Raw genomic sequence first — 26,448 nt, 5'->3', positions numbered from 1 at the left:
AAAAGTAGATAAAATTTTAAAGGGTTAAAGTTTCGTTAATTTTAATTTCTCTTGGGTGGGTTTTTAGGATTTTCAAAGTTAAAAGGGGGAAACTTGAGAAAATAATATATTTTGGGTGGGAAATAATCCTTTGGCCGATATGAAAATGACATGACAAGTTTATTACTCCAATCCTTGTCCATGAGTAGTAGTAATACATGTAAAAACAAATTTTATTAACTTATATTGTTTGTATATAAAAATTTTATTAATTTATTTATACAAAATAATGTGGCTATATGTGATTAGGTAAAGTGATTGTTTACTTTTCTTTATTATCTAATTACATATTGATATATTAATTTATATGAATATGTTAATAAGATATGTTTGTGCACTTATTTATACTCATTATTGAATGGGACGAGAGAAGAGGGGTATCACTTTGTATGATTATTTGCAACAAGAATGTAACGTAATTTTAGCTGTAGTTAGAAATTTAGGGGTGTACTCTGGAGTCTACCCTTTATGAGTTGCCCATGGTTTGAGTTCAATTATTGAGTTGAGCTTGAGCTTCTTATTTGTCGATTCGGTGAGCTTACAAGGTCACAGAGTAGTTTATATAAAACGTTAATACACGCTTATAAATTTTAAACTTTTTATAAAAATAATTAATAGATATATAAATTATATATATTAACTATTTTTACCTAGAGTTTGAACTAAAAACTTTTCAACTTGTCAAGGTCAACTTTATTTGGTATCTTTGAATCTAGCTTGATCCTAATATTACTCGACTCAATTTCACCCCTTTCACACTTGGAATCAAACAACATAATACTTCTAAATCACACAATTGTGAACATTTCTCTTGTCAGTTCGCAGAACCCCCCATCAAAAAGGGCATCAGTATTAACATCTAAAGCCCGTTTCTGACATCAATTTCTTACCTCAATAGCTTTTTCCATAACTTAGTACACAAATTCATATGATACAGTCCATTATTAGTCATTCTGAAAAAATTCCACCTAACTGGCTTAGATTAGAAGAAAGAAAGCAGAACTGGGAACGCAATTTATAGGAGATATAAAGCCAAATAAGCAGCAGCATCATCATCATCACTGAGTACAGGATGAACAATTAACACTAAAATTCACTAGGCAATTCAATAAAAGAACCCACTCATCTCCTGCAGAAAGAAAGCTGTATTAAGTTATACAACCATCTTCGAAAATTGTGCTGTCAACTCTTCAGACTCCCAAAGAATCTGGAAAGTGGCACAGGACCAGCAGCAGCTTCATCGTCAGTGTCAGAGTGCTTGGTTCTTGATTTGTGCTTCCTTTCTTTCTTTGATCTCTTAGACCTGGACTTTGATCTTCTTGATTCTCTTTCTTCAGCATCACTACTTGAAGATTCCGAGGATGAACTTGAGGAGCTTGAATCAGAAGATCTGCGCCTTGAATGCTGAAACAAGACATTTAATAAGAGAAGTTACACTATTGAAATATATGTAAAGCAAACAGCTTATTTATCCTGATTAGAACACACGGCCAATCGTCAGGTTATCCAATGAAGATTCTCAAATTCACTGATATACTGTACAAAATTTGAAGCTTTTGACATGTAGGGGTAAAAAAAAATCCAAATACTAACTACATGTTTACATTTCCCTTAAAAGAGGAGCAATAACAATTGAAAATGAAATATAATGGTATGCCATCAAATTCAATGAAATTTGCATATAATAACATGAAAGAAGCAACTGAAAGAGGAGATAAAGACATTAAAGCACCAATATAACTAGAAAATAGTCACCAATTGGTCTCTCTCAATGCCTCTAACCCGGTAACACATCATCGTTTCTCAAAACATGTGAAAATGCCATGCTGCTTTTTTTCACAACCAAATTGAAATACTTCACTAAGTGGTTTATAGCAACGAAAACAGAGTTTGAACTTTCCGTGAATTCAGTTAAATGTCTTAAGCATGTCCTATGCTGACCTTGGGTTAATAAATGCAATTCAAAGTCCAAACTTTATAAAATAGAATACAGTTCATCAAGCATGAACCACCTCTATTTGTTGCCTTTAAGAAAAATTCTAGCAATAAGAATCCAGGGCAATCATTTGCAACTAATACTCACACAGAAAGCACCATATGGGCTGGTGCAGATTTATCCAAAACTAGGGCAAGCCTGGACTAGGTGCTCCAAGCACTTTCTTTTGTGTACTCTTACATAGCTGCATTATTTGGCAAAAGAATAAATTTTCTAATGTATTTTAACCATGAAAGGCGTTCAGATTCATATAGCTGCCAAACCAATATGAAGCTTGGCATAATACATATGTGAGAAAGAGCAGTATCTTCCTAATACGGAGGATAAGGATCTCTGCATTCAAAATATGGGCTAATTTTTTGAAATTGAAATAAATTTTGGACTCCACCTCTAATGATTAATTTCACTAAAGTGAATGAAAATGTTTAATCTTGTTGAACCTAAAAGTAATAAAAGCCATTTTAGAGTATTACATGTATTAGAGGTTATACATAACAACACTAATTTAGATAGAAGATTGTGCCTTGTGTTTCTAGTTTCATCTAGCATCTAGGCGAGAGATAAAGGATTTCCGTAGTCCATTGATAAGAAAAAATATAACGTTCAATTCAATATCATTGGTTTCATGTCGATTTCAATTTAATATAACAAAATGCACAGGCAACTCTAATCTAAATAAAAGATTTGTTTCAAATACTACACACCTTTCTCTTTTTGCTGCTGCGCTTCTTTGAATCTCTATCCTTCCTATCTACAAGAACACATATCACCATGAGACAGCCGTCAGAAAAATGGTTGATAATAACAAAAAAATGACATAATATTTACAGCCATCAAATCTCTATCTTTCCTATCAGCTGTGTTTTTCAATGTCTTGTAGGAATACCTTTTTTATGATTAGATTTACTGCTAGAGTGATTCCTTCCGTGGGCCAGCTTACGTGCCCTTTCAGCATCTAATTGAGCTCTGTACTCTCTCATCATTCTATCAGTATCTGCTTCTAGTTCACCCTTTCTTATTTCATCTTCCTAGAACATCAAAGTACAATATGTGCGACAAATGTTGAGTTTCATCAGTATACAAAAAAAATGAATAGATTGAAGGCAACAATGTCAAATAAACATTAAAGAATCATATGTCAGTGCACAGTTAATATTGCAAGTTCGTGCCAAAATTAAGTCACATTGAAATGGAAACAACTATAGCAATGTGCAGAAGCTCACCTTTTGCTTCTTTTTGAATTCTTCCCAGGTAATTGTATGAGAAGTTTTAAGGCTGGCCAAACGAGCAGCATGCCACTCTGGTGAATGAAAAGACCCATCCACCTGTGAGGGCCCCATCAGAAATATTCCAGGAAAAAATAATCATCCATAATATAGTTACATATTCGAATGGAATATTCTAAATGTTTAAGTTTACATCAGAATAGAATATGATATACCTCGTCTAATTATTTAGTGAATGCACTAAACCTATCAAACTATACAAATTCTCATGACCTTCAGATTGTTTAGCCATTGAATTTTCCAAGCTTCATTATCACCATAAAATTAAAATTTAAAACATAAATAAAAGGCGTATAATCTCCCCAAATACAAGTTCTACAAATCCCAATAAAATCAATCCTCATCCATGAATATCTCAAAAATAACAACAAAAATTTGCAACTTCTCCTTCCAATGAGCATAAAGTTAGTTCTTTTTCCCTCTTAGAACAAACTTTAATAAGCATATTAGATTCAAAACATAATCGGTCACATGTTGTATATTACTAAAATACAAGACCAAAACAACATTACTTACAAATTCATACTTCCTCACTAATTTCACAAAAGATGTTACAAATACGATGTTGTGTTGCCTATGAACTAAATAACAGTACCGCGATTCCCCTTCTTATAGTCTATCAGTCTTTATACACAATCCAAATGAAATTTTTAGAAGTCCTACCAATTTAACAACTATTCAGTGTAAAAAGGACATAACAATATCAATTAATAATAAAATCAACATAACAATAACATAAACTGACAATACTGAGTAAAAACAACTAAATAATTCCAAATACCCTTCTAAAAGAATATCAATTAACACGTTCAATACAAAAACCCTAATAAAAGTTCATCAATTTAGCAATTTTTGTATTGAAATTACGTTTAAAGCTAAAAGATAATAATACCACTGAGCTGAACCAACTAAATAATTCAATAAAATAATAACAACAATTAAAAATAAAAAAAAATAAGAAACTGTGTATTAAAAGAGTAGTATGAAAGGGTACAAACCATGCCGTCCTCGATCTCTTCTGGCGCAGCTGAGCTGGAGCCGAGGCGAGCTCGCTGCATGGCCTTGTAAGCTTGGTTTTTCCCCATTCTGAGAGAAACCCAGGTGAGAAAGTACGAGAAATTTTGTGGGAAAGCTGGAAACCCAGATAGAAACAAAGGATAATTTATGAATTAGGGAGTTAACGGTAATCCCATGAATGTCCAGAGGAAATATAGAGATTGTAATGTTTCTGCGAGAGAGGAATTTAGGGATTGAAATTAAAATCAATTATACTTTAGAGGAGAGAGACACCTCAAATCTTTAGCCCGGGTCGGGTTTACCCGATTTTGTGGGTTTGGTTGGTTGGTAATTTTCAATATTAAATTTTTAAAAGGAATAATATTAAAATAACTTAATATATCAGTACCAGTAAAATTACATAATCTGCTTAACCAAAAAAAAAAAAAAAAAGGCAATAATACTGTCGAATAAACAATGTTTAATTTATCTAATACTAAATTTTCGACTATAGATATTATAATTTTTAGTTATTTATTTTAGTTAATACCCATTTGATCTATGGAGTATCCATATTTAAAATTGGATTTGATTTATGTTGATTTTGAATAATACTCGGTTAAAGATTGATTTGAATTAAAAAAAGTTAATTAAAGATTAACGAGTTAAAATTATATTTTTTTTTTTCTTCTACTTTTTTATTTGGTTTATTTTTATATTTTTCTTTTCTCAATTGTCAATTAGCCTGTTCTTTCAATACGTCTCTTTTTTTTATTCTTTCTTTTATTTTCTTTATTTTCTTTTTAATTAATGTATTTTAATGTATGGAATATAGTCCTGAACAAAAGAATTCTATTTATATTATTTAATATTAATTTAAAATTACTTAATTATATCATAATATTTCAATAAGTTAATATATGTGAACATAAATACATTCATTACACTTTTTGGGTTTTCCTTTCCTATTATAACTCTAATTAATGAAAAAAAAAAATAAAAGAGGGGCAAAAGACTATGTTCCACCAAATGTTTGCTAAAATGACAAGTTACCATATTTTAAGTTTCAAAAAACCAAATTTTTACTTGTTATCCATTTCTGTTAATGAGTTTGGTTAAATGAAAATATAAAAGGGTTTTTTGGAATAGATTTTCCTTTTTCTTTTTTATTCTTTTTATTTTTTTCTCCCTTAATCTTTTTATTTTTATTTTTTCTAGTTCTGCTTTTTTAAAGTTTGAAAGGTAATCTGTAATTTTTAAAATTATTAAAGGTGTTAATTTAATTTTTATGGTGATTTTTGAAAATTACAAAAAAAGAACTTTTCATCTTTTAAAATTTTAATACACGTTTTGATAGTTTAAAAAATAACATTTACATCCCCAAAGAACTTATCAAAACACAATATAAATTTTAACGGTTGTTTTATAATTTTAATAAAAGAGTAAAATAATCAGTTTTAGAAAAATTAAACAAATTTACCAATAAAAGTTTATGTCAAATGGGAATTTAACTTTTTAAAATTTAAAAGGTGAAAATTTATTATTTTATCAAACCTTGGGTGGGATATAGTCATTTGACCTTTGAAAAAATACTCTTTGTTACATAATCATATTCAAATTAGTTTCAATCCAATTAACCATCCTCATATTTTCTATCTTTTCCATTTCATCCGCACAAACACTAGACTTTAGACTTCTTTTCTTTGCTAGCCATGACAATTCTTCTCCAAGAAATCATCTTTGACATACATTTAATTTTATTGAACGTATTTTATGGCTTTATTGTTGTCTCTTCTAAGTTTAATTTTATTAACGAAACATCTACATCTTCTTCTAATAATTCGATATCTTTAAAGAAAAATACAAAAGGAGAGCGTTGTACAATGGTGATATGAATTCTAAAAAGGGTTACTCAAATTAATATGGACTTGAATAGTGAAATTTCAAAGAAATATGTGGTGGTGGTTGAGGTTACTCAGATTTGACGGGTTGTCTTAAAAGTAATTCAAAGATTATTTCTTGGGGAAGAATCGCCATGGCTAGTAAAGAAAGTATGCTTAAGCCAGGCTTAGGGGGATTATGATTTCTCAGGAATGATACATGTTAAATAGGCAGCTTACTTAGTTGTTTGCATTTATTAATACTTACTGTATATACAAGTATTACTTCCCTTTTTCTTGAAGAAAACAATCTTTTCAATGGAGAATAACAAATTGGAGAAATGTTTGGTGGTTGATGGTTGTGGATCTCCACTATGAGCATATAGGGATTTACAATTCAAAGTATACCAAAAATTGGATGTGACAAATGAAATGAATCACAAATATTGTAGTGATTTCCTTAAGTTGGTTCTAATTTCAAGCCAATGCGTCTTGGGAAAAATGGATACACGTTTAAATGCCCCAAATATTCCAAACAATAAGCCAGTCTCACAAAGCATGAATTTATGAACAAATTCTAATAGAACAAGAAAGCTCTATTTGGAAAAATTGCCTAATTTAATTTTGAAATATTTAATATGGATTTTATAACCTAAATATAAGTCCAATGAACTTCACAACATCAATATTCTAACGTTAGAGAAAGGGCTGAATTCACATCGAATCAAACTCAAACTCAAACTTGAACTGAGCTTTAAGCTTAACTAGATACCAAAACGATATCGTTTTAATGCATATTAGTTAAAATAATATTGTTTTAATTAATTCGTTTCAAAATTTTCAAATTCATAAGCTATACAAGCCAAATACTCTTGAAGCTTGAGCTCAAACTCAAGTTTGTTTGAACCGAGTTCGTTTCAAGTTCTTTCAAACTCAAATAAATTCATTTTGAATCCAATCCTAATGAGAGAACTTCCAAAATTAAATTATAGCTTATTCCCTTAAACCCATAATAGTTCAAACCTGTTTAAGTGATTAGATTGGATTCATTTGGATTGAACTGAGGTGAATAACATTGAACAATGATACGTGCAAATGAGACGACGAAATTCAAAACAACTTCGATTGTTTATATTAGTATCACTCTATTGGTGAAGATTGCTTAATTGGGTTCCTAAGCCTCCATTATAACATATGAAAAAAAAAACCACAAATTTTAACTTTGGCCTTTTTTTTCTCTTATTATAATTAGGCAACAATGAGTTAGAGAATAAGCCACTCATATAGATGATAAGGTTCAAACGTACAATTTACGATCAATTCATTTAAAAATTACTACAAATGTTATTTTCTCTATTGACTCTAGTTATAATCTGATAATTGATTTAGTATTGATATATGTGATTTATCTTATAGACATAGACTTGGAAGCCGAGAAATAAAAAGATGTTATTTTCAATAAAACTATATGTATGCAGTTTGAGTATTAAATTAAATATTTAAATGATATATTATTATGAGATTGAATTATTTTAAATTAAATATAAAATAATAATAAATCATATGATAACACAATATCTAAATACTTAATTGATTCTCAAACTTGGGTATATATGATATTACACTTTTATTTTTAATCTACTCTCAGATCCGAACATATTTTTGAAGCTTGAAACTTCTAAGTGAAGCAAACTTGAAAACCATAAATGAAAGATGATTGGTCCTATACCGAGCGTGGAAAAACATTTCATGAATTAGTATTTAAGAGAAGGTCATACACGAAGACTTGTTGTTGTCGTTTGAGAGACGATGAGAACATGTCTTTGTCCTAAATAAAGATCATTCATTTTTGTCTAAGAAGAAGATGATTTCGTCTTTGTTTCGATCAAAGACAATTAGAAAGGAAAGGAAGAGAGACTTGAAGGGAAAAATAAAGCGGAAGGAAGGACGGCCAATGGTCGATGATGATGAACTGTCATCGAAGGAAAGAGAAAAAAATTCTATAAGAGAAATTGTTATTTTTTAAACTTTAGAGAGAGGAATTGTGAGATTTTATAATTTAGAGAGGAAAATGTAATAAAATTTTAATTTTTTAAAATTTGTTAAGTAAATGATAGTTTTACTTAACCCTAATTAAGATTTTTAACAAAAACTGATTTGTACGTAAAAATTTGAGTTTTTGAAAATTAAAAGGTAGAACTCTAAGATTTCACACTACCTTGTTTGGGAACAAGTGATTTGGCCTTTAAGAGAATAAGGTATAATTTATTTTTGGAAGTTTTTCAATGTTAGAATATTGTTGTCATATAACATTAATTGCACTAAGATGTAAATTATAAATTCCATATTAAATATTCGGAATGCAGTTTCTAGAGAATTGATTTTTTTCCCAATAAAACCATATAAAAATTAATTATTTTCGTTATTTCCAAATGTAGCTTTCTTCTTCTATTAAGACTCCTTTATAAATTCTAACGCTAACTCCACATTGACTCACCATGGCAACCATGACTAATCTTCCTCCCGAGCTCATCTTCCACCTGTTCACAAAGTTGCCCGTGAAGTCTCTCTTCCGATTCGAATGCATTTCAAAATCAACTCTGGCTTTAATCAGCGATCCCAGTTTTGTCAAGATTTACTCCACAAAATCACAAAGACAAAGGCTTCTTCTGTCTACTCCCTCCTTCAACTCAGTTGATCTTGAAACAGCACCTTCGGATGGCAAACTTGTTCTTGAGCAGCAAGATCTTCAAGAAACCAATAGCTTAAGTATATATGGCTCTTCCTGTAATGGGTTAGTTTGCTTGAAGAAAATGAAATACGTTCAAGTCCCAATTGAGGGCTTGTTATTGAGTTATCCTCGTATTGGCTCATTTGTCATATACAATCCTTCCACAAGAGAGTCCAGGACGATAGCTCATGATGAGAATGATGACATTAATCATGTGCTTTTAACACCCTTATACGGATTTGGCTACCTTGAGTCTTCTGACGATTACAAGTTTGTGAAATTTTATGATTACACATCAACTGTAGAAATCCTCTCTTTGAGAGACAGTTCCTGGAAGATTATCAAAAACGTTTTCGAATTTCGACGTGTAAGTTGTGGGCCTGGGATTTATCTAAATGGGGCGATACACTGGTAGATGACAACTGAATCCTTGATTGCTGCATTTGATTTGGAGGAAGAGAAGTTCAGAACCTTCAGGGTTCCTGAAGTATTCAAAAGTAAGTTTGATTATTTTCATGGAGTTTTGGGAGATTGTCTTGTATTGTATGGGTCAAGTCCTTACCAATTCTGGGTTATGAAGAAATATGGGGTTGAAGAATCCTGGACTGAAATTTCCATATCCATGCCATTCGATTCTATGCAACCATTGTGTTTCATTAAGGACAGTGGGGAGATGTTGTTGCTTTTGGATACGAAGAAATTGGTGATTTATGATGAGGATTTGGGAACTTGCAAGGATTTAGCTTTAAAGGGTGATAGTTTGCTTCCTTCAACAATTATTCAATCTTCCAATGTGTATGTGGAGAGCCTTATCTCACCCAATTTCAACAACAGTGTGTAAGTTGAGAAGAATTCTTTTTCGATTTTTCTGTCCCTAGTCTGAAAAATCCTAAGAACTGTATCAAATCATATGATGGCGTTATACAACTGGATATCAAAACCAGTTTGCATTATTAGGAATTCTTTGCTTAATGCTATTTCTTCTGAAGTTGTTGCTCAACAATTAAAAGATAGACAAATGGAATTTACCTTAGAAGTAAATTTAGCACTTAATAATGAATCTGAATTTTTTTTTTTTTGGTTGTTACTTCTCCGAATATTACAATGGGAAGTGTTGGTTGTGGCAATGTATTCAATGCTAACAAGGTTCTTCATCCACCTTTTTTGAAATTTGGTAGTGTTGTTACAAAACTTGAAAGAAAAAGACTAGAATCTTTTGTGCATAGTAGGGCAAATAGTGATGAAAAAGGAGTTCGACAATCGTATTTCAGAGCTTTCCAGAGGAAGCATGACTGCCTTTGGTCAAGGCGTCGAGACAAATATTAGCATTTGCCCTCCAATCAAGGCTGTTGAAGCAACTGTTCAGGTTCCCCCAAAGAGCAAGTTTGATACTGAAAACAAGCACCCGGAATAGATCAAATTAGAGCAGATTAAATCTTCAGTGTATCTACCTAAAAAGAAACTCACAAGGAACTTAAACTAAGTCTACGGCCAAGATTAAACACACCAGAAACATCTTATCTCCAAGAATCAACCAAAAACATACTAAGAACACCACGGTAATATTCAACAGAAGAGAGAATGAGTAATGCCTCAAGATTGCATTGATTTTGCTAAAAACAGTTATACAAAAATATTTCGGTTACATCTTGTATAGATCATACAACAAACTACAGTCAGATAGAAATGATCTATGCCTTAAATTTTCAAAAACAAAACAATCACAGCCCTTAATCCCCTTTTTAGTGAGAGAATCAGAGCAAAGTAGAGAGATAAAAAAAATCTTCCCTTGGTTGAAGGGTCTCAACCAATGTTTTTAAAATCAGATCAGACATAGCTTGGTAGAGAGGGTAATTAAGTTCAACCAGTAGTCGGACAAATAATTGATAAATAGTTTGATCGATTAACTATTTAAAAATAATATTCAAAATGATTTTATATATTTGTCATTAAATATATAATCTGAAATATTTAGATATTCAAATAAATTCAATTCGGTGTTTTACATTTAAAATTGATTAGATGGGATCTCACGGGTTCAATTAATAATAATTTTTTAAATCGTTTTTTATGTTGACTAGATTAACCTAATTTTCTATCTGATCTAAGTAGATAATTCAAATGATTTAATCTGATTTAAAATGGTTTAACTCTAAATATATTTTTTAAGTAAATCGAAACTATTTTGGTTAGTGAGTCTCGATTCAAAATGGTTTAACTCTAAATACGATTTTTAAGTAAACCAAAACTGTTTTGATTGAATCAACCGATTCAATCTAATTTTCAAAACCATGGTCTCAACTACTCAAGGAGCACCATATTTCAGTTTAAACCTTTATACTTCTTAACATCCCCCGTCGAACCAAAATGCAATGTATGGCTTGTGTAAGAAGTATAAAGTAGAAACACTCAAATGCAAGTCAACTACAGTAACTGCATTAAATCTTTGCTTTCCTTACTCGAAACATACAATTCTGCCACATGCAACAGAGAGAGGGAAAAACCAAGAGACAACTCCTCCCTGCATTACAACACTTCAACTCTTCTCAAGCAGAATTAGTAAGTAGAACCTGCCATCTGCAACAGAGAAAAGAAAAAACTAGATACAACTCCTCCCTGCATTAAAGCACTTCAACTCTTCGCGAGCAGAATCAGTTAGGTAGCACCTACCATATGAAGCAAACCAAAAAAAAGCCAAGGGACGACTCCTCCCTGCATTAAAACACTCTGTGACGCCAATTACCAATCATATTCATCAAAAGTAACATAACATTTGCACACAAACAACCACCAACACATTGGTTCTGCTTAATTAGCCACCAGAACTTCTCAGCAACACATTAGTTCTGCTCAACCAACAATCACCACTCCCCCCTGAAGTACAACTTTCTCTATGAACACATTTGGCTTGTTGTTTTACCTGAACACATTCACCAGTATCTTCTTTTGTACACGCTAATCCAGTTCAGTCTAGACCTCAAAGTAGAAAATCTAGCCGCAGACATTTACTTGGTTAAAATGTCAGTTACCTAAAATTCAGTAGGCACATATTGTATCTCCAGAATTTTTTATGCCACTTGCTCCCTTATAAAATGCACATTAATCTCTATGTGCTTTGTTTTACTGCTGAACACTGAATTGGAGGCTAATGCCCTTACACTTAAGTTGTCATAAGACACTATTGCTGGACTGCATTAAGGAATTTGTATTTCTCCTAACAAGCTCCTTATCCATGGTATTCCAGTGGAAACCTGACCCAAGGCCCTATATTTAAATTCAGTGGAAGATAAGGCAACTGTTTTCTGTTTCCTAGAACACCATTGCACTATGTTCTCCCCAAAATATACACAGAAACCACTAGTGTCTGAAATAGCATTCACAAACCCTTTGGCCAATAAAGCTCTTTTTAACTTCTCATACCATGCTCTAGGAGCCTGTTTGAGCCCATACAGTGCTTTAACTAGCTTAGAAACATGATTTGGCTTTTCTAGATTTACAAATCCTTGACGTTGACTCATATACACAGCTTCTTTCAACTCCCTATTCAAAAATGCATTATTTACATTTGATTTGAAATAAGGTACTGAAATAAGTTTACATATGTGGAGAGTCAGCAATATTATTTGGGTTCGAAATTATTTGATTTGAAATAAGGTACTGAAATAAGTTTACACATTATTATAGACACAAGTACACAAATGTTATCTGAATGGGAATTTATTTGACCTGAAGGGATTGTTTGAGTAAACAATGAAGGGCACTCAGGTCTAGTGCTATCAGAAACAGTCTGCTCAGATGTAAACTGAATATTTGGATGTAAAAACAGCGAAAAATTTTGCATTTTTGGACTCTGAAGTAGTCTGTTTAATAAACCATGAAGAATGCTTGAACTGAAATTCATTTTCATCAAATCTGACACTTGCTGAAATATAAATTCGTCTAGAGGAACTAAGACATATGTAACCTTTATGAAATGGGTTGTGAACCGAAAAAACAGATTTTTGGAAGTGAAAATCAGTTTTATGCTTCCCATATGGTCTTAGAAATGGATAACATGCACACCCAAAGGTTTTTAAATGCTGGTAGTAAGGTTTATGACCAAATAGGACTTCAAATTGTGATTTGTAACTAAGAACATATGTAGGTAACCTGTTTATAAGATACACCGATGTCTGAAAGGATTCCCACAAAAATTTAAGAGGCATATCAGCCCGAGATGGTAAGACTAAACCTATTTCTCCTATGTGCTTATGTTTCCTACTATGTACCTGTTTATAAGATACATTGATTTTGCTACAAACAGTTTTACAAAAATATTTCAGATACATCTTATATAGATCATACAGCAAATTGCAGCCTCGCAGAAACGATCTATGCCTTATATTTTCAGAAAAGAAAACGATTGGTGAAGAAATATTACCACTCCACTCATTTTCTACCAAGAAGGGACATCCAAAAGCAATTGAAGAGGTAAAAATGGAGCCTGTTACATTTTCAATAAATCTTCAATCCACCTCATTTTTCGCTAGTAGTTCAAAACTAAAAACCATCACAAGGGAGCTCAGGAAGGTGTTAGAAGTTCAATATGAGAAACCTCCTAGGTCTAATACTGAAGATGTTATAATGTTGGGAGATCATGTAAATGAAGAAGAATCAACACATGGTAACAAAAAAATAACCAAAGAGCTTAGGGAGGGTGATTTTACAGAGCTTGTTTTGGAAATGAACAACCAAAATGGGTGTGCTTATTTCAATCAATGAAATAACAATCAATTTTTCCTTCGCTATTTGTCTTCCTATGTCGTCTATTTTCTCTCCTCCTTATTATTGATTCTAGAATTTTCTTTTATGGATTTGCTCCCTATCTTCATCATCCTCTTCTTTTGGTTCAGTCCATGTCATAAATGCTGCACAAGCCATTACAACAACCAATAAACTCACTCTTAGATTTGGGATAAACAAATGATTTCTCATTTTCGGTTTGAGATTGGTAATGAGCTTTGATGAAAAGAGGGTCACTAAACAAAGCCATGAATGATTCGGAAACACACTTGAATCAACATGGAGATTTTACGGGTAGTGTTGAGTAATTCAAAGATTATTTATTGGGGAAGAATCGACATGGCTAGGAAAGAAAGTAAGTTCAAGCCAGGTTTAGGGTTAATGATTTCTTAGGAATAATACAAGTTATATAGGAAGCTTATTTAGTTGTTTATCTCCTAGACAAATCTATTAAATGATACGTTAATTTATTTAAATTTTAATCATACATGTATGAGTACTTTTTTCTTCAAGAAAACAATCTTTTTATAAGGAACAATGAATTGAAGAAATGTTTGGTGGTTCATCGTTGTGAATCTTTTTATAAGGAACTTATAGGGATTTACAATTCAAAGCATCCTAAATTTCCAATGTGACAAATGAAATGAATCACAAATTTTGAAGTGATTTCCTTAAGTTGGGTTCTAATTTCAAGTAAATTATTTTGTTTTGGGAAAAATGAATGAGTATTATTATATACACAAATAAAGTGTACAATTGCTTCTTCTTTTTCTGAATTATGCTTTGTTATCCAAATCTGGGTAATAAAGGGTCATTCTTTGTCAGAGAAGATTGTCTCTTCTTTTTTATTGATGACTGGATTCCTTAAATCACCAAAAATGAAACCTGAATGAGGGAAAAAATGAAATTTTCAAAGTCTAATAATGAGGAAAAATTGTAAATTTTCTAAACTAAGAGAAGAAAATTATATATATTTTTAAGATTTTGGGGTTTAGGGGTAAAATGATGATTTTACCTTTGTTTTTAATTGAAAATTTTGACGATAGTTAGCTCATAGATGAGTATTTTGATTTTTTATCTAACATGGATGTAAATTTAAGATTAGGCTAAAACTTGAGTGAAACATTAACCTTTAGCCGTTTGAAAAATCCTAATGCATGCAGTTACAAACAATTTCATAAGAGCAAAAGTGAGCAATACTATGTGCAACTAATTCTGAATACATAATTTGATATTCAGATCATATATCAACACTTTATTTAATCATTCGATTATATAATAATATATTTTTGTATATCCAATTAAATACTCAAATATTATAGATAGAAAGAATTATACTTTAGCATATTATGCAACCTGTTGTTGTTGATGAAATGCTTCGAAAAAGGGTTTGCATTGAGAGGTATATAATGAATGAATGAAAGAAAAAAATTGTCCTTCTGTCCATTTTAATGTGGTGTTTTATTATGAAATGTAAATCCATATGCCCATTTTGAGGAAAGTAGAGCTGGATCAATCCGAAAGGGTCTGCATTAAGGTGTTTGATGAATGAATGAATGAAAGAAAAAAAATAATCTTTGAGAGGTGTTTGATGAGTGAAAGAAAGGGAAAAAAAAAATCATTGTGTACATTTTGATGTGGTGGCTTCATTCTTAAATGAAAATCCACGGCCAACTAAAATGAATTTAGTTTGCAAGCTAATGAGAAGATGAATTTTCTTGCGAGAAAATTAACCCTAATTTTTTCTTTGACTTCCCAATATTTTTCCAAGTGCTCTTTGGCCACTTCATCGATAATTGATATAAATTTTGGGAATTGTTGAGAATTGCTTTAAGCATAATGACTCCAGTAAACATATATTTCCAGACTCCCAAACTAAACCACTTTTACACACTACACTTGACCTCTTCCGAATCAAACATAACACCAGTTTTGCAACTACCCATTTACACCTTTCTCCTAACTTGTATACTCCTCCCTGAAGCCACAAACACCAGTGCTTCAAACTCTACCTTCCTCTATTCTAACCTCCTCTTCTTTTTCACTCTTCTTCTTCAACTCCAATACATTCAGTTTCTCTTTCAACTCACCGGACCTAGTTGCAGAAACTACCTTGATGAGCACGTCAGCAACCTGAAACTCGAAAGATACAGATTGTACTGCAAGTAAGCAGCCTGAATCCTTACAAAATGAATGTCCAGCTCTATATGTTTCATTCGACCGTGCAAAACAGAATTTGAGGCAAGTAGGCCGACACTTACGTTATCACACCAAACAATTGCTTATCTACGCCACTCACTCCCAGCTCATCCAGTAAATTCCTCAGCCACACTACCTCAGTAGATGGTTGACTCAGAGTCCTGTGCTCAGATTCAGTTGAAGACAAGGATACTATCTTTTGCTTCCTTGAACTCCATTGTATATGATTCCCTCCAACATGCATAACATAACCACTTGTGCTTCTTCTGTCTCCGATATAACCTGCCCAATCTGTATCTGTGTATGCTTCAATTTTCAGTATTGGTGCTGACTTGAACAGCAGTCCATGAGACAAAGTTCCCTTAAGGTATCTCAACACTCTTTTGCATGCTGTCCACTGAAGCTGAGTTTGTGCTTTTAGAAATTGGCTCAACTTACTGACAACATGTAACACCCCAGGTCCAATAACCCGGCCCACTGTCAAGATATTGTCCACTTTGGACACACAGTCCATCATGGGTTTGTTTCTGGGCTTTGCAACCCAAAACGCGTCTTAACAGTTAAGGAGCTCACAGGTTATTTAACCAATCCAATTCTCCCACCACTAACCAATGTGGGATCCAAAGACAGAGCACACACAGACCCAGCATCTCTCCCGTGCTTTGTCGATGTGGGATTCGCCTAGGGGTATCACATACACCCCCCCTTACGGGACTCAGCGTCCTCGCTGAGGTTTGCCCCACCATCGTTCAAGAGGACACGCGGAGTTGCTCTGATACCATTTGTAACACCCCAGGTCCAATAACCCGGCCCACTGTCAAGATATTGTCCACTTTGGACACACAGTCCATTATGGGTTTGTTTCTGGGCTTTGCAACCCAAAACGCGTCTTAACAGTTAAGGAGCTCACAGGTTATTTAACCAATCCAATTCTCCCACCACTAACCAATGTGGGATCCAAAGACAGAGCACACACAGACCCAGCATCTCTCCCGTGCTTTGTCGATGTGGGATTCGCCTAGGGGTATCACACAACAAAAGACACATCTGGTCTTGTCAAAGTTATATATTGCAGAACTCCAACAGTACTCCTATTAAGAAATGGATTCTCAAATAGATCACTGTCTCCACCATATAATTTTGTTCCAACAAACATTGGGGTAGAACAAGGGTGTGCTTCTCCCATTCTTGTCATGTCCAAAAAATCCAAAGCATAAATATTTGGTGTGACATAGCATCAAACCTTCTTTTGTTTTATGACTTTCCAGCCTAAGAAAATAACTTAATTCACCAAGCTGCTTCAATGCAAATTCTTTATTGAAGTCAGCAACCAAATCTTGAATAAACTTGGATCTAGTGCCTGTCAACAATACATCATCTACATATACTAAGATATACACTGTCACATCTTGAGCTCTCTAGAAAAATAAACTAGAATCTGCGATAGAATTAACAAAACCCTTCTTTAACAATGCAGCCTTCAGCTTCTCGTACCAGGCCTTAGGAGCCTGCTTCAATTCATACAAAGCCTTGTTCAATTTGCACACATAATCAGGGCTATTAGCATCAACAAAACCCCAAGGCTGTGTCATGTAAACTTCCTCTTGTAACTTTCCATTTAGGAAAGCATTATGCATATCAATTTGATGAATACGCCATCCAAAAGTAACTGCTAATACCAACATCACTCTTATGGTAAAATGTTTCACTACTTGACGATAAGTTTTAGCATAAATCAACTCTTGGAACTTACTGAAATCCTTTAGCTACCAGTCTTGCTTTCAGCTTCTGTAAAGTACCATAAGCATTCAACTTGATTTTATAAACCCACTTATGATCTTCAACATTCATTCCTTCAGTAAATAGCACCGGCTCCCAAGTCCGATTTCTTTTCAAGGCTTGAAATTCCTCCTTCATTGCATTGTACCATCCTTTATCACCAATAGCTTCTGCAACTGAAGCTGGTTCTTTAATACTTAATTATTTGAGTATTAAAGATAATATATTATTATATGAGTAAGTGTATTTAATTTAAAATTTTTTAATTATATAATAATATTATTATTAGTTTATAAATTAATATTCATTATTTAAACTGATAATTTTTATTGAGAATAATAATATCTGTAAAAATAATTTGCACAAACTGAAGTAAATAATACTATTAACACTCATCACTTTGGTTTGTACATATAATATTACTCTTTTATTAAATATTTAATCAATATGTATATATATAATAAATACTAATATAGATATCAATATTGATAGTGATTTTAAAGTAAAAATAAAGTAACACTCTATCATATATTAATCAATATTTTTAAAATCGGACCAATGGTTAAACAAATTATTTTACTAGTTTACAATTTAATCAATTTAACTAGTTTAACCGATCAATTTAATCTATTTCCAAATTATTTCTTAATATAAAATATATTAAATTTATTAGAATAATTTTTGTTCAATTTTGGATAATAATCAAATATATTTTCTCCTTCGTAATGTAAATTTCAATTCATTAAAAATAAAAAAACTTTGTAAAAAATAATTTCAAATATTTTAATTAAACAATTTGTACTCTATCACATATATAAATTAAAAAATCATAAAAATTTTATTTTAATTAAATTAAGATTTTGCAAATTTCATTCAAATTTTAAAAAGAAAAAAATTACTTAGTATTATATAAATCAAGTTTCATTGGTTTTAAATGATTTTTTCGATTTGACAAATTTATCAAACTTAATCGAATTGAAACTCAATTAATATTTATATAAACTCATGGTTTAACCCACCTAGCCAAAGTGATTCAATCTAATTTTAAAATCATCAATATTAACTCATTATTATTCTTATAGAAATTGAAACTCATTTATAATTAATTATCACTATTGATTGTTCAATTTTTCTTTTTGAAACGAGAAACATCATCCTCTTGGAGTTATCTAAGGCTCTAGCGCTACGATATGCACTGTTACATGAATGTTTTTCTCATCGTTCAATCCTGTTGTTGCTATATGGTCACGCCAATTACTCCTTTTTGTTTCCTGTGGCTTATTGATTTCATTGATGGATTTCATGTCACCGTTGATTACTATGATTGAAAGATTACAGTCAATGCTTTCATCATGATCAAACTTGAGGTGAATGGAGCCATCTTTTTTCATTGTTTAACAGGAACTTGGGTTGGGGTTCATGATTTGAAGTTCAGATCTTGTAATGATTATAGAGAAGTCTAGGCTTTTTAAGAGGTGATTTGAATAGTAAAGAGGTAGAATTTTAAGATAGTTTAGATTCAAACAACATTCTTAAGTAAAATTATAACTGATTCATCTGATTGTTGTAAGATTGTTCATTGAATAATGATTCGATTTGTATACGGTTTTTCCTTAACCAAAAAAAAAAAATACATTGACAAGTTTATAAATTCTTTTGTCTCACTTTCATGAGATTGTACTTCTCATTTTGGTTTGACTCTATGCACTCAAGTTTATCAAGTTTATTTGAGCGAGTAAGAGTGGATTTAAAATAGGTTAAACCCAAATACCCTTAATTTAAGTTTGACTAAGGTTTGTTAAGTCAAAGTTAAGAATAATTATAATTTAATACGATCAGTTTGAAGTTCGAAACTCAATTCAAGTTTATGGTTCAAATATATAACTCAAATTTATAGCTTACATTTATGACTCCAATTTACATATAATTGGCAAAACAATGTCATATATAATAAATCGTGAGCAAAACTTTGACAATTGTTTAATATGTCTCAAATTAAATCATGAGCAAATCTTGAATTGAATCGATCCTTTTGCCCAACTCTCAAATCGAACCAAGTCATTCACAAACAAATTGACCCTCTCATCTTGAGTTCAAATTGAACTCGATCCAAACGAATTTAAATTAAGTTAAACCAACAAACCTATTTAGGATTTCAGTTTAACCTTCTCATTTTAGTATGAAACTTAAAAAATGATACCCATTTAGGATTTCGTAACAAGTCTAAAGATTCATCAACCAATAAGAAGAAATGAAGAAGACATTTATCTAGCCTCTCATTTTGACACTGAAAACGGAATAGATCCCCTTACAAGAATATGTGGAGCTCAGTATTTTAGAGGTACAGGAGAACATACTTTTGTATATATTAATTATTACCAGTATTCAACATTAGGTCGTTCATGGCATTTCATCATACAAAAAACAAAGAGAAGCACAATCTTATAAAGAAATAAAAGCATTGCACGGATAATACCTTACATATATTTAGCAACTTTTTAAAAATTAATTTAGGGTTTTTGGGGATAAAGACGAATTGGAAGTCCTTTTGTTGGCACCAAGAGAGGATCCCTTATCAATTGTTCATCTGGAAAAACCTTCTCCCACCTGAATTTGTTGACCAAATTATGCATAAAAACAAGTATTTGTAATCGAGCAAAAGCTCTTCCAGGGCACTTGTGAGGACCTTCTCCAAATGGAACATATGTGAAAGGAACTAACCGATTTCCCTCAAATCTTGATGGATCAAACTTTTCTGGCTCTGGAAAATATTTAGGGTTCTTATGTGTTGCATAGGCAAACCAATGTAACTGCCAAGCATAAATTGAAAACATTGTTAAGTAATGTGCATTTTTTGGGATCATTTTGTCAAATATAGTTGTATTGAGATTCAAGAATATATATGCATCTGTCTCAAATTAAGTAGAGTTGTAAAAAAAAAAAAATAAAGCACATATAGATACTCATAAATTTGGAAAAAAATAAATATGAAGAAACATATTGAAATCGATTTATATACTTTTAACGTTAGTATGATAATTTGATTGGATTAACTTAATAATTGAACTACAACCTAACATGATTTGTTTGGTTCAATCATGGGTTGATCTAGTTCATTGATTAATATAAGTTTAAACATATTTTCAAACCAAATTAATCATTGATTTTTGATCAAATTAGTTCAATCAACCAATCTAATCCAAATTTCAAAATATTGTAAAAAAGTTTTAGTCCAAATTTAAAAAAGATGAAGAAGTCTACAAGAGAGAATGACCATATTATTACCTTCCATCCTTTGGGAATAAGAAATCCATCATAGTTGAAGCCGGTAATGGCTTCTCTGAAAGTTCCAATCACTGGTGGCTGCAATCTTAGCACTTCACATATTACATTCCAAGAGTACTTCATTTCATTGATGTCCCTAAAATTTAACAGCTCTTCTGGCCCTTTAGAATTTGCTATCTCCTTTTGCTCTTCTCAACATAAACACATATAAAACAAGAATATAGAAACTAATTAAGTTGGATTAAAAATATAATTAAATAAACTTTTCTATTTCTTAATCACAAAATTCCTAAGGTAAATATACTCTCTCTTGGGCAATATTTGAAAATCCCTACCCTAAATATAAACTCAATTAATTAATACAAGTAATTAAGATTAAATTTGCTTTGAACTCAGCTAAAAGACAAATTTAAGATCAGTTCTAAACCAAAAGAGTAAATTGGAGATTGGTTGGAGATCGTCAAGTTGAGATCCTAACTCGATTTAAAAAAAAAAATCACTTTAGATTCAATTGAAACTGATTTAAACTCAACTCATTCTATAAAAATAAACTCAATATTTAATTTGAACTTGACTCTACTTCGATCAAATCCAATCCCATGAACAATAAATTAACATACCTCCATGAAACTTGTCATAAGTTTCTGGTAGCTCTGCAAGATATTTGACAGTTGAAACCACAGTAACACTTGTATTGTCATGTGCAGCAACCAGCAACCCTAAAATCATATTGGCAATTTCAGATTCATTCAAGCCTTCACCATCCTTGGATTTCTCCAATAATAACTTTGACACTATGTCATTGGCTTCATAATCCAACACAGTCTTCTCCATAATTTCGATCTTCCTTTGCTTAATCATCCCCAAGAACTTTTTCCGAATTTCCCTGGAAGCCCTAATTGCTCGGTTCAGCGTTGTCCCTGGAATGTTTATAGGCAAAGAAAAGAACCCCTTTGCTATGTGATCAAACAGCTTCTGAAGCTCTTCAACAACCTCAGGATCCTCGATGTTCAACATCAGTTTACATGCTAACGTGAAAGTGAATTTTCTTGCTAGAAAATAAACCTTGACTTCTTCTTTGCCTTCCCAATATTTTTCCAGGTGATCTTTCGCTACTTGATCGATAATTTCTACGTATTTTTGGAGTGAGTTTGACTCCTTAATCACGATTGAAAGGCTTCGCATTCTCATGGTTTCCTCAATGGTGCTTGTTTTATCCGAATTGTCGAAGATTTTACCGAAATTTCTCGGCCGCCAAGATTTCACAAGTTTGTTCTCACTGGAAAACAGCAACTTGTTTCCCTCAGCGCTGCATAAAACCGCCACGGTTTCTCCAAGCAATGAAGTCTTGAAAAGCATGGGGTTGTGTTTATTTTTTCTTGTTGAAATGAAGTTTTCAATGCAACCCTTTTTGGCCAATGAAAGATACTCAATGCCTTCACCGATAAATGGCCAGCCTGTTCTTCCTGGTGGGAGCTCATGAAGCTTTTCATCAGTAGAATTTTGCTCAGTGGAGGATTTGGATTTGAAAATGGAAGAGAAAGAGAAGAGAGAAAGGGAAATGAGGAAAATCAGGATGAGAAATAGGGAAAGGAAAAAGGGTTCCATGATGAATTGCTTGAGGCAAGGCAATTGATCAAGGAGATGATATTTATACACACACACATATATATATATTAGAAATTTAGACTGCATCATTTAAAAAATAAAAATATTATAAACATTCTTTAAAATTATGAAATTTGTTTAAATATACCCTTATTATATTATCACTATATCCAAAAAATATATAAATTTATATCATATAATATTTATTATATCATATAATATATCTTATATTATATATTTTTTAATATATTTTATAATACATATAATTTGTTATTTATATTATATCGTGTAATATATATTATAATAAGATACTAATACTCAAGAATGTCAATACAAGGGAAAAAAGAAATAAAGGAATACAAGGGTGGGGGAAAATAAGGTATGCATATTAACATGGAGAATGTAAAAAATGTGAGAGGTTGGTTGGCAGGCGTTGAAACAATAACAATAATTGAATAATTAATACATAAATTAATCAAATTTGTTATTCTTATAGGCTTCATAATTGAGGCTGCAGGAATGTATGATCACACGATTTTTTACATTTTGTGCTTGAAAACCATGAATGCGTTTAAAATCTTTACGTCCTATTGACATTAACAATTAAGATATTAACAGTAAAATTATATATATCTGAATTCAACTCGAAAAAATACTATTCATCGAAAAAAGGTATTTATGTCAATCTTAGCCTAAAACTTAATTTTATTTGTTAAGCTAGTTTTTATGTCATAATATGAGGGTTAAATACAATGTTTGACAAGTATGGGGATTAAAATAATTTAGGATAAATATGGGGGGTTTTTGGATATTTTTCATTGTAAAGGCATTTTCATATTTATTTATTTATTTTATTACTTTTTCTAAAATGTCAAAATTACCCTTCCCCTCATCTATATAAACCCTCCTCACTCATTTTATTTACACACACTTCTCATATCACTCAAACACTCACTCTCACTTTCATTTTTTTTTTCAACATCAATTAGTAGGGATTCGTTCGGACTAAAGAAGTTCGTATTTTTGAATTCGACTCGAAAAAATACTATTCATCAAAAAAAGGTATTTATGTCAATCTTAGCCTAAAACTTCATTTGATTTGTTAAGTCTAGTTTTGATGTCATAATATGGGGGTTAAATACAATCTTTGGCAAGTATGGGGGTTAAATGTAATTTAGGATAAATACGGGGGGTTTTGGATATTTTACATTGTTATGGGGGTTTTAGATATTTTATAATATATAAAGGATTTATATAACATGTTAAAAATAGATAGGTATTGATTTGATATAAGACAACATACAAGGGTGTTAAATAAAGAAAGAGATAATTGAGGGGTCAAATGAAATGTTATTAAAATTAGGGCGTATTTTCATATTAAACATTGTAGGCGCATTACAATTGAAATTATAGGTTTTTTCGAGTTTCACCGTTTTAAGATATATCAATGCACATTTTCCAGATTTATGAAGAATTTTTCGATTGTTGCTATACTAGGGTATTTCAACTTTTAGATTCCGAATTTTAGTTTTGTTATTTCGGATTTCATCGCTTTAGGATATATCGATTCGTATTTTTCAGATTTTTGAAGAATTTTTTTATTGTTGTCATTCTATGGTATTTCAACTTTTAGGATTCAAATTTCAATTCTGTTTTTTTGAATTTCATCGTTTTAGGATATATCCACTAGTATTTTTCAGATTTTTGAAGAAATTTTTTATTATTGACATTTTAAAGTATTTCAAAGTTGAAAAACCCTAAAGTGAGAATAATCAAAAAATTCTTCAGAAATCTGAAAAATACGAGTCAGAATCTCGTAAAATGGTGAAATTCGAAAAAACAAAAATGGAATTCGAATTCTAAAAGTTGAAAAACCCTTGAATGACAACAATCAAAAAATCCTTCAGATATCTGGAAAATATGAGTCGAAATCTCGTAAAACAGTGAAATTTGAAAAAACAAAACTGAAATTCGAATTCTAAAATTTGAAAAACCCTAGAATAGCAACAATTTCAAAATCCTTCGAAAATTTGAAAAATACGAGTCAAAATCTCGTAAAAGGGTGAAATTTGAAAAAACGAAACTGAAATTCGAATTCTAAAAGTTGAAAAATCCTAGAATGGCAACAATCGAACAATCCTTCAGAAATCTGAAATATACGAGTCGAAATCTCGTAAAACGGTGAAATTCAAAAAAAGAAAATGGAATTCGAGTTCTAAAAGTTGAAAAACCCTAGAATGGCAACAATCGAACAATCCTTCAGAAATCTGAAATATACGAGTCAAAATCTCGTAAAACGATGAAATTCAAAAAAACGAAACTGAAATTCGAATTCTAAAAGTTGAAAGACCCTAGAGTGACAGTAATCAAAAAATCCTTCGGAAATCTGAAAAATACGAGTTAGAATATCGTAAAACGGTAAAATTCGAAAAAACAAAAATGAAATTCGAATTCTAAAAGTTCAAAAACCCTAGAATAGCAACAATCGAAAATTCCTTCGAAAATCTAAAAAATACGAATTAAAATCTCGTAAAATGATAAAATTCGAAAAAGAAAACTGAAAATCAAATTCTCAAAGTTGAAAAACCCTAGAATAGCAACAATTGAAAAATCCTTCAGAAATTTGAAAAATACTAGTCAAAATCTCGTAAAACGATGAAATTCAAAAAAACGGAACTGAAATTCAAATTCTAAAAGTTAAAAAATCCTAGAACGGCAACAATCGAAAAATCCTTCGAAAATCTATAATATATGAGTCGAAATCTCGTAAAACGGTGAAATTCGAAAAAACGGAAATGGAATTCGAGTTCTAAAAGTTGAAAAACCTTAGAATGGCAACAATCGAAAATTCCTTCGAAAATCTAAAAAATACGAGTCGAAATCTTGTAAAACGGTAAAATTCGAAAAAAGAAGCTGAAAATCGAATTCTAAAAGTTTAAAAACCTAGAATTGCAACAATCGAAAAATCCTTCGAAAATTTGAAAAATACGAGTCAAAATCTCGCAAAACGGTGAAATTCGGAAAGACGGAACTGAAATTCAAATTCTAAAACTTGAAAGACCCTAAAACAGAAAAAACGGATATAAAATTCGAAAACTACATGATTAGAAACCCTAGATAAGAAAATTATCAATTTACCCCTCATGAAAACTCCTATTCTAAACAGATCCACTGTTATATGGGAAATATCAGAAAAACCCGCTTTGTTCTAAGGAATTTCCACGGCGTCCCAATATCTTAAAAAAGCTAATTTACCCCCCTAAGAAAGGCCAATCACTGCTGAACGTGGGATGAACGCACTTGACGTGGGAAATACTGTTCCCACGTCGGACTGCCGCACTCTTCGGCAGCCATTTTCAGCCAAAATTTGGTTGTTTTGGCCTCTGATTTCCACATAAAACAAATCTACACGTTGTATAACATAAAACCCCTCAATCAATTCAACCAAAACAACCAAGAATCGAAACATTTTAAGCATTGTTCAACATTGAAACCCTAAAATTTCCATTTGTGGATGGCGCAAAATCTCAATCAAATCTCAATAATATGAGTAATAACTTGATTCAAATAAGATTACGAGAGACATACTAACCTGATTTGCCATTTGCGGATGCCGGAAAGCAAGAAAATCGGCGAAAATCTGCTCGGCCGTGAGATGAACGTGGTGCCGTGAAAAGTTTTGATTTTTTCTTTGAAATGCACAGTAAAATCGCGAAATTTACCGTGGGAAATAAGTCATTTGGCTGTGTTTATATAAGAGGCATTTTCGTTATTTCGCCAAACTCACGTTGAAGCGACAAATTACAAAAAAAACCCGACGTGGGCTAAGGATCTCCCACGACGCCCAATATTTAAAAAAAGCTAATT

The 26,448-nt window shown here is 31.7% G+C and overlaps 2 protein-coding genes and 1 pseudogene across 2 annotated transcripts; 1 reads left to right on the top strand and 2 right to left on the bottom strand.

Annotated features, from left to right (window-relative positions):
* Positions 1 to 914: 914 nt before the first annotated feature.
* On the bottom strand, positions 915 to 4,583 carry LOC123220180 (protein FAM133B-like). Its single transcript, XM_044642222.1, has 5 exons — positions 4,320 to 4,583; positions 3,259 to 3,360; positions 2,922 to 3,063; positions 2,740 to 2,786; positions 915 to 1,443 (listed from the first exon to the last, which is right to left on the bottom strand). The coding sequence occupies exons 1-5, from the start codon at positions 4,404 to 4,406 to the stop codon at positions 1,222 to 1,224; spliced, it is 600 nt and encodes a 199-aa protein (XP_044498157.1). The 5' UTR covers positions 4,407 to 4,583; the 3' UTR covers positions 915 to 1,221.
* Positions 4,584 to 8,691: 4,108 nt separating this feature from the next.
* Positions 8,692 to 9,881, top strand: LOC123221743 (annotated as a pseudogene).
* A 10,140-nt stretch (positions 9,882 to 20,021) lies between these two features.
* LOC123220675 (beta-amyrin 28-monooxygenase-like) lies at positions 20,022 to 22,608 on the bottom strand. Its single transcript, XM_044643238.1, has 3 exons — positions 21,594 to 22,608; positions 20,974 to 21,161; positions 20,022 to 20,498 (listed from the first exon to the last, which is right to left on the bottom strand). Exons 1-3 carry the CDS (start codon positions 22,579 to 22,581, stop codon positions 20,199 to 20,201), a joined length of 1,476 nt encoding a protein of 491 aa, XP_044499173.1. The 5' UTR covers positions 22,582 to 22,608; the 3' UTR covers positions 20,022 to 20,198.
* Between the last annotated feature and the right edge of the window lie 3,840 nt (positions 22,609 to 26,448).

The sequence above is a fragment of the Mangifera indica genome, chromosome 7 (genome assembly GCF_011075055.1).
Source record: "Mangifera indica cultivar Alphonso chromosome 7, CATAS_Mindica_2.1, whole genome shotgun sequence".
In the NCBI taxonomy this organism is placed as follows: Eukaryota; Viridiplantae; Streptophyta; class Magnoliopsida; order Sapindales; family Anacardiaceae; genus Mangifera; species Mangifera indica.
The sequence above is the reverse complement of the archived record's forward strand: the minus strand, read 5'-3'. Positions and strand labels throughout refer to the sequence as shown.

Coding starts and splice junctions, on each gene's coding strand:
- LOC123220675 (XM_044643238.1), bottom strand. CDS start 22,581: ATGGAACCCTTTTTCCTTTCCCTATTTCTCATCCTGATTTTCCTCATT. Junction 21,162..21,593: donor TTATGACAAGTTTCATGGAG/GTATGTTAATTT, acceptor TATGTTGAGAAG/AGCAAAAGGAGATAGCAAAT. Junction 20,499..20,973: donor TTATTCCCAAAGGATGGAAG/GTAATAATATGG, acceptor TATGCTTGGCAG/TTACATTGGTTTGCCTATGC.
- LOC123220180 (XM_044642222.1), bottom strand. CDS start 4,406: ATGGGGAAAAACCAAGCTTACAAGGCCATGCAGCGAGCTCGCCTCGGC. Junction 3,064..3,258: donor AATTCAAAAAGAAGCAAAAG/GTGAGCTTCTGC, acceptor TTGATGTTCTAG/GAAGATGAAATAAGAAAGGG. Junction 2,787..2,921: donor TAAATCTAATCATAAAAAAG/GTATTCCTACAA, acceptor GTGTTCTTGTAG/ATAGGAAGGATAGAGATTCA.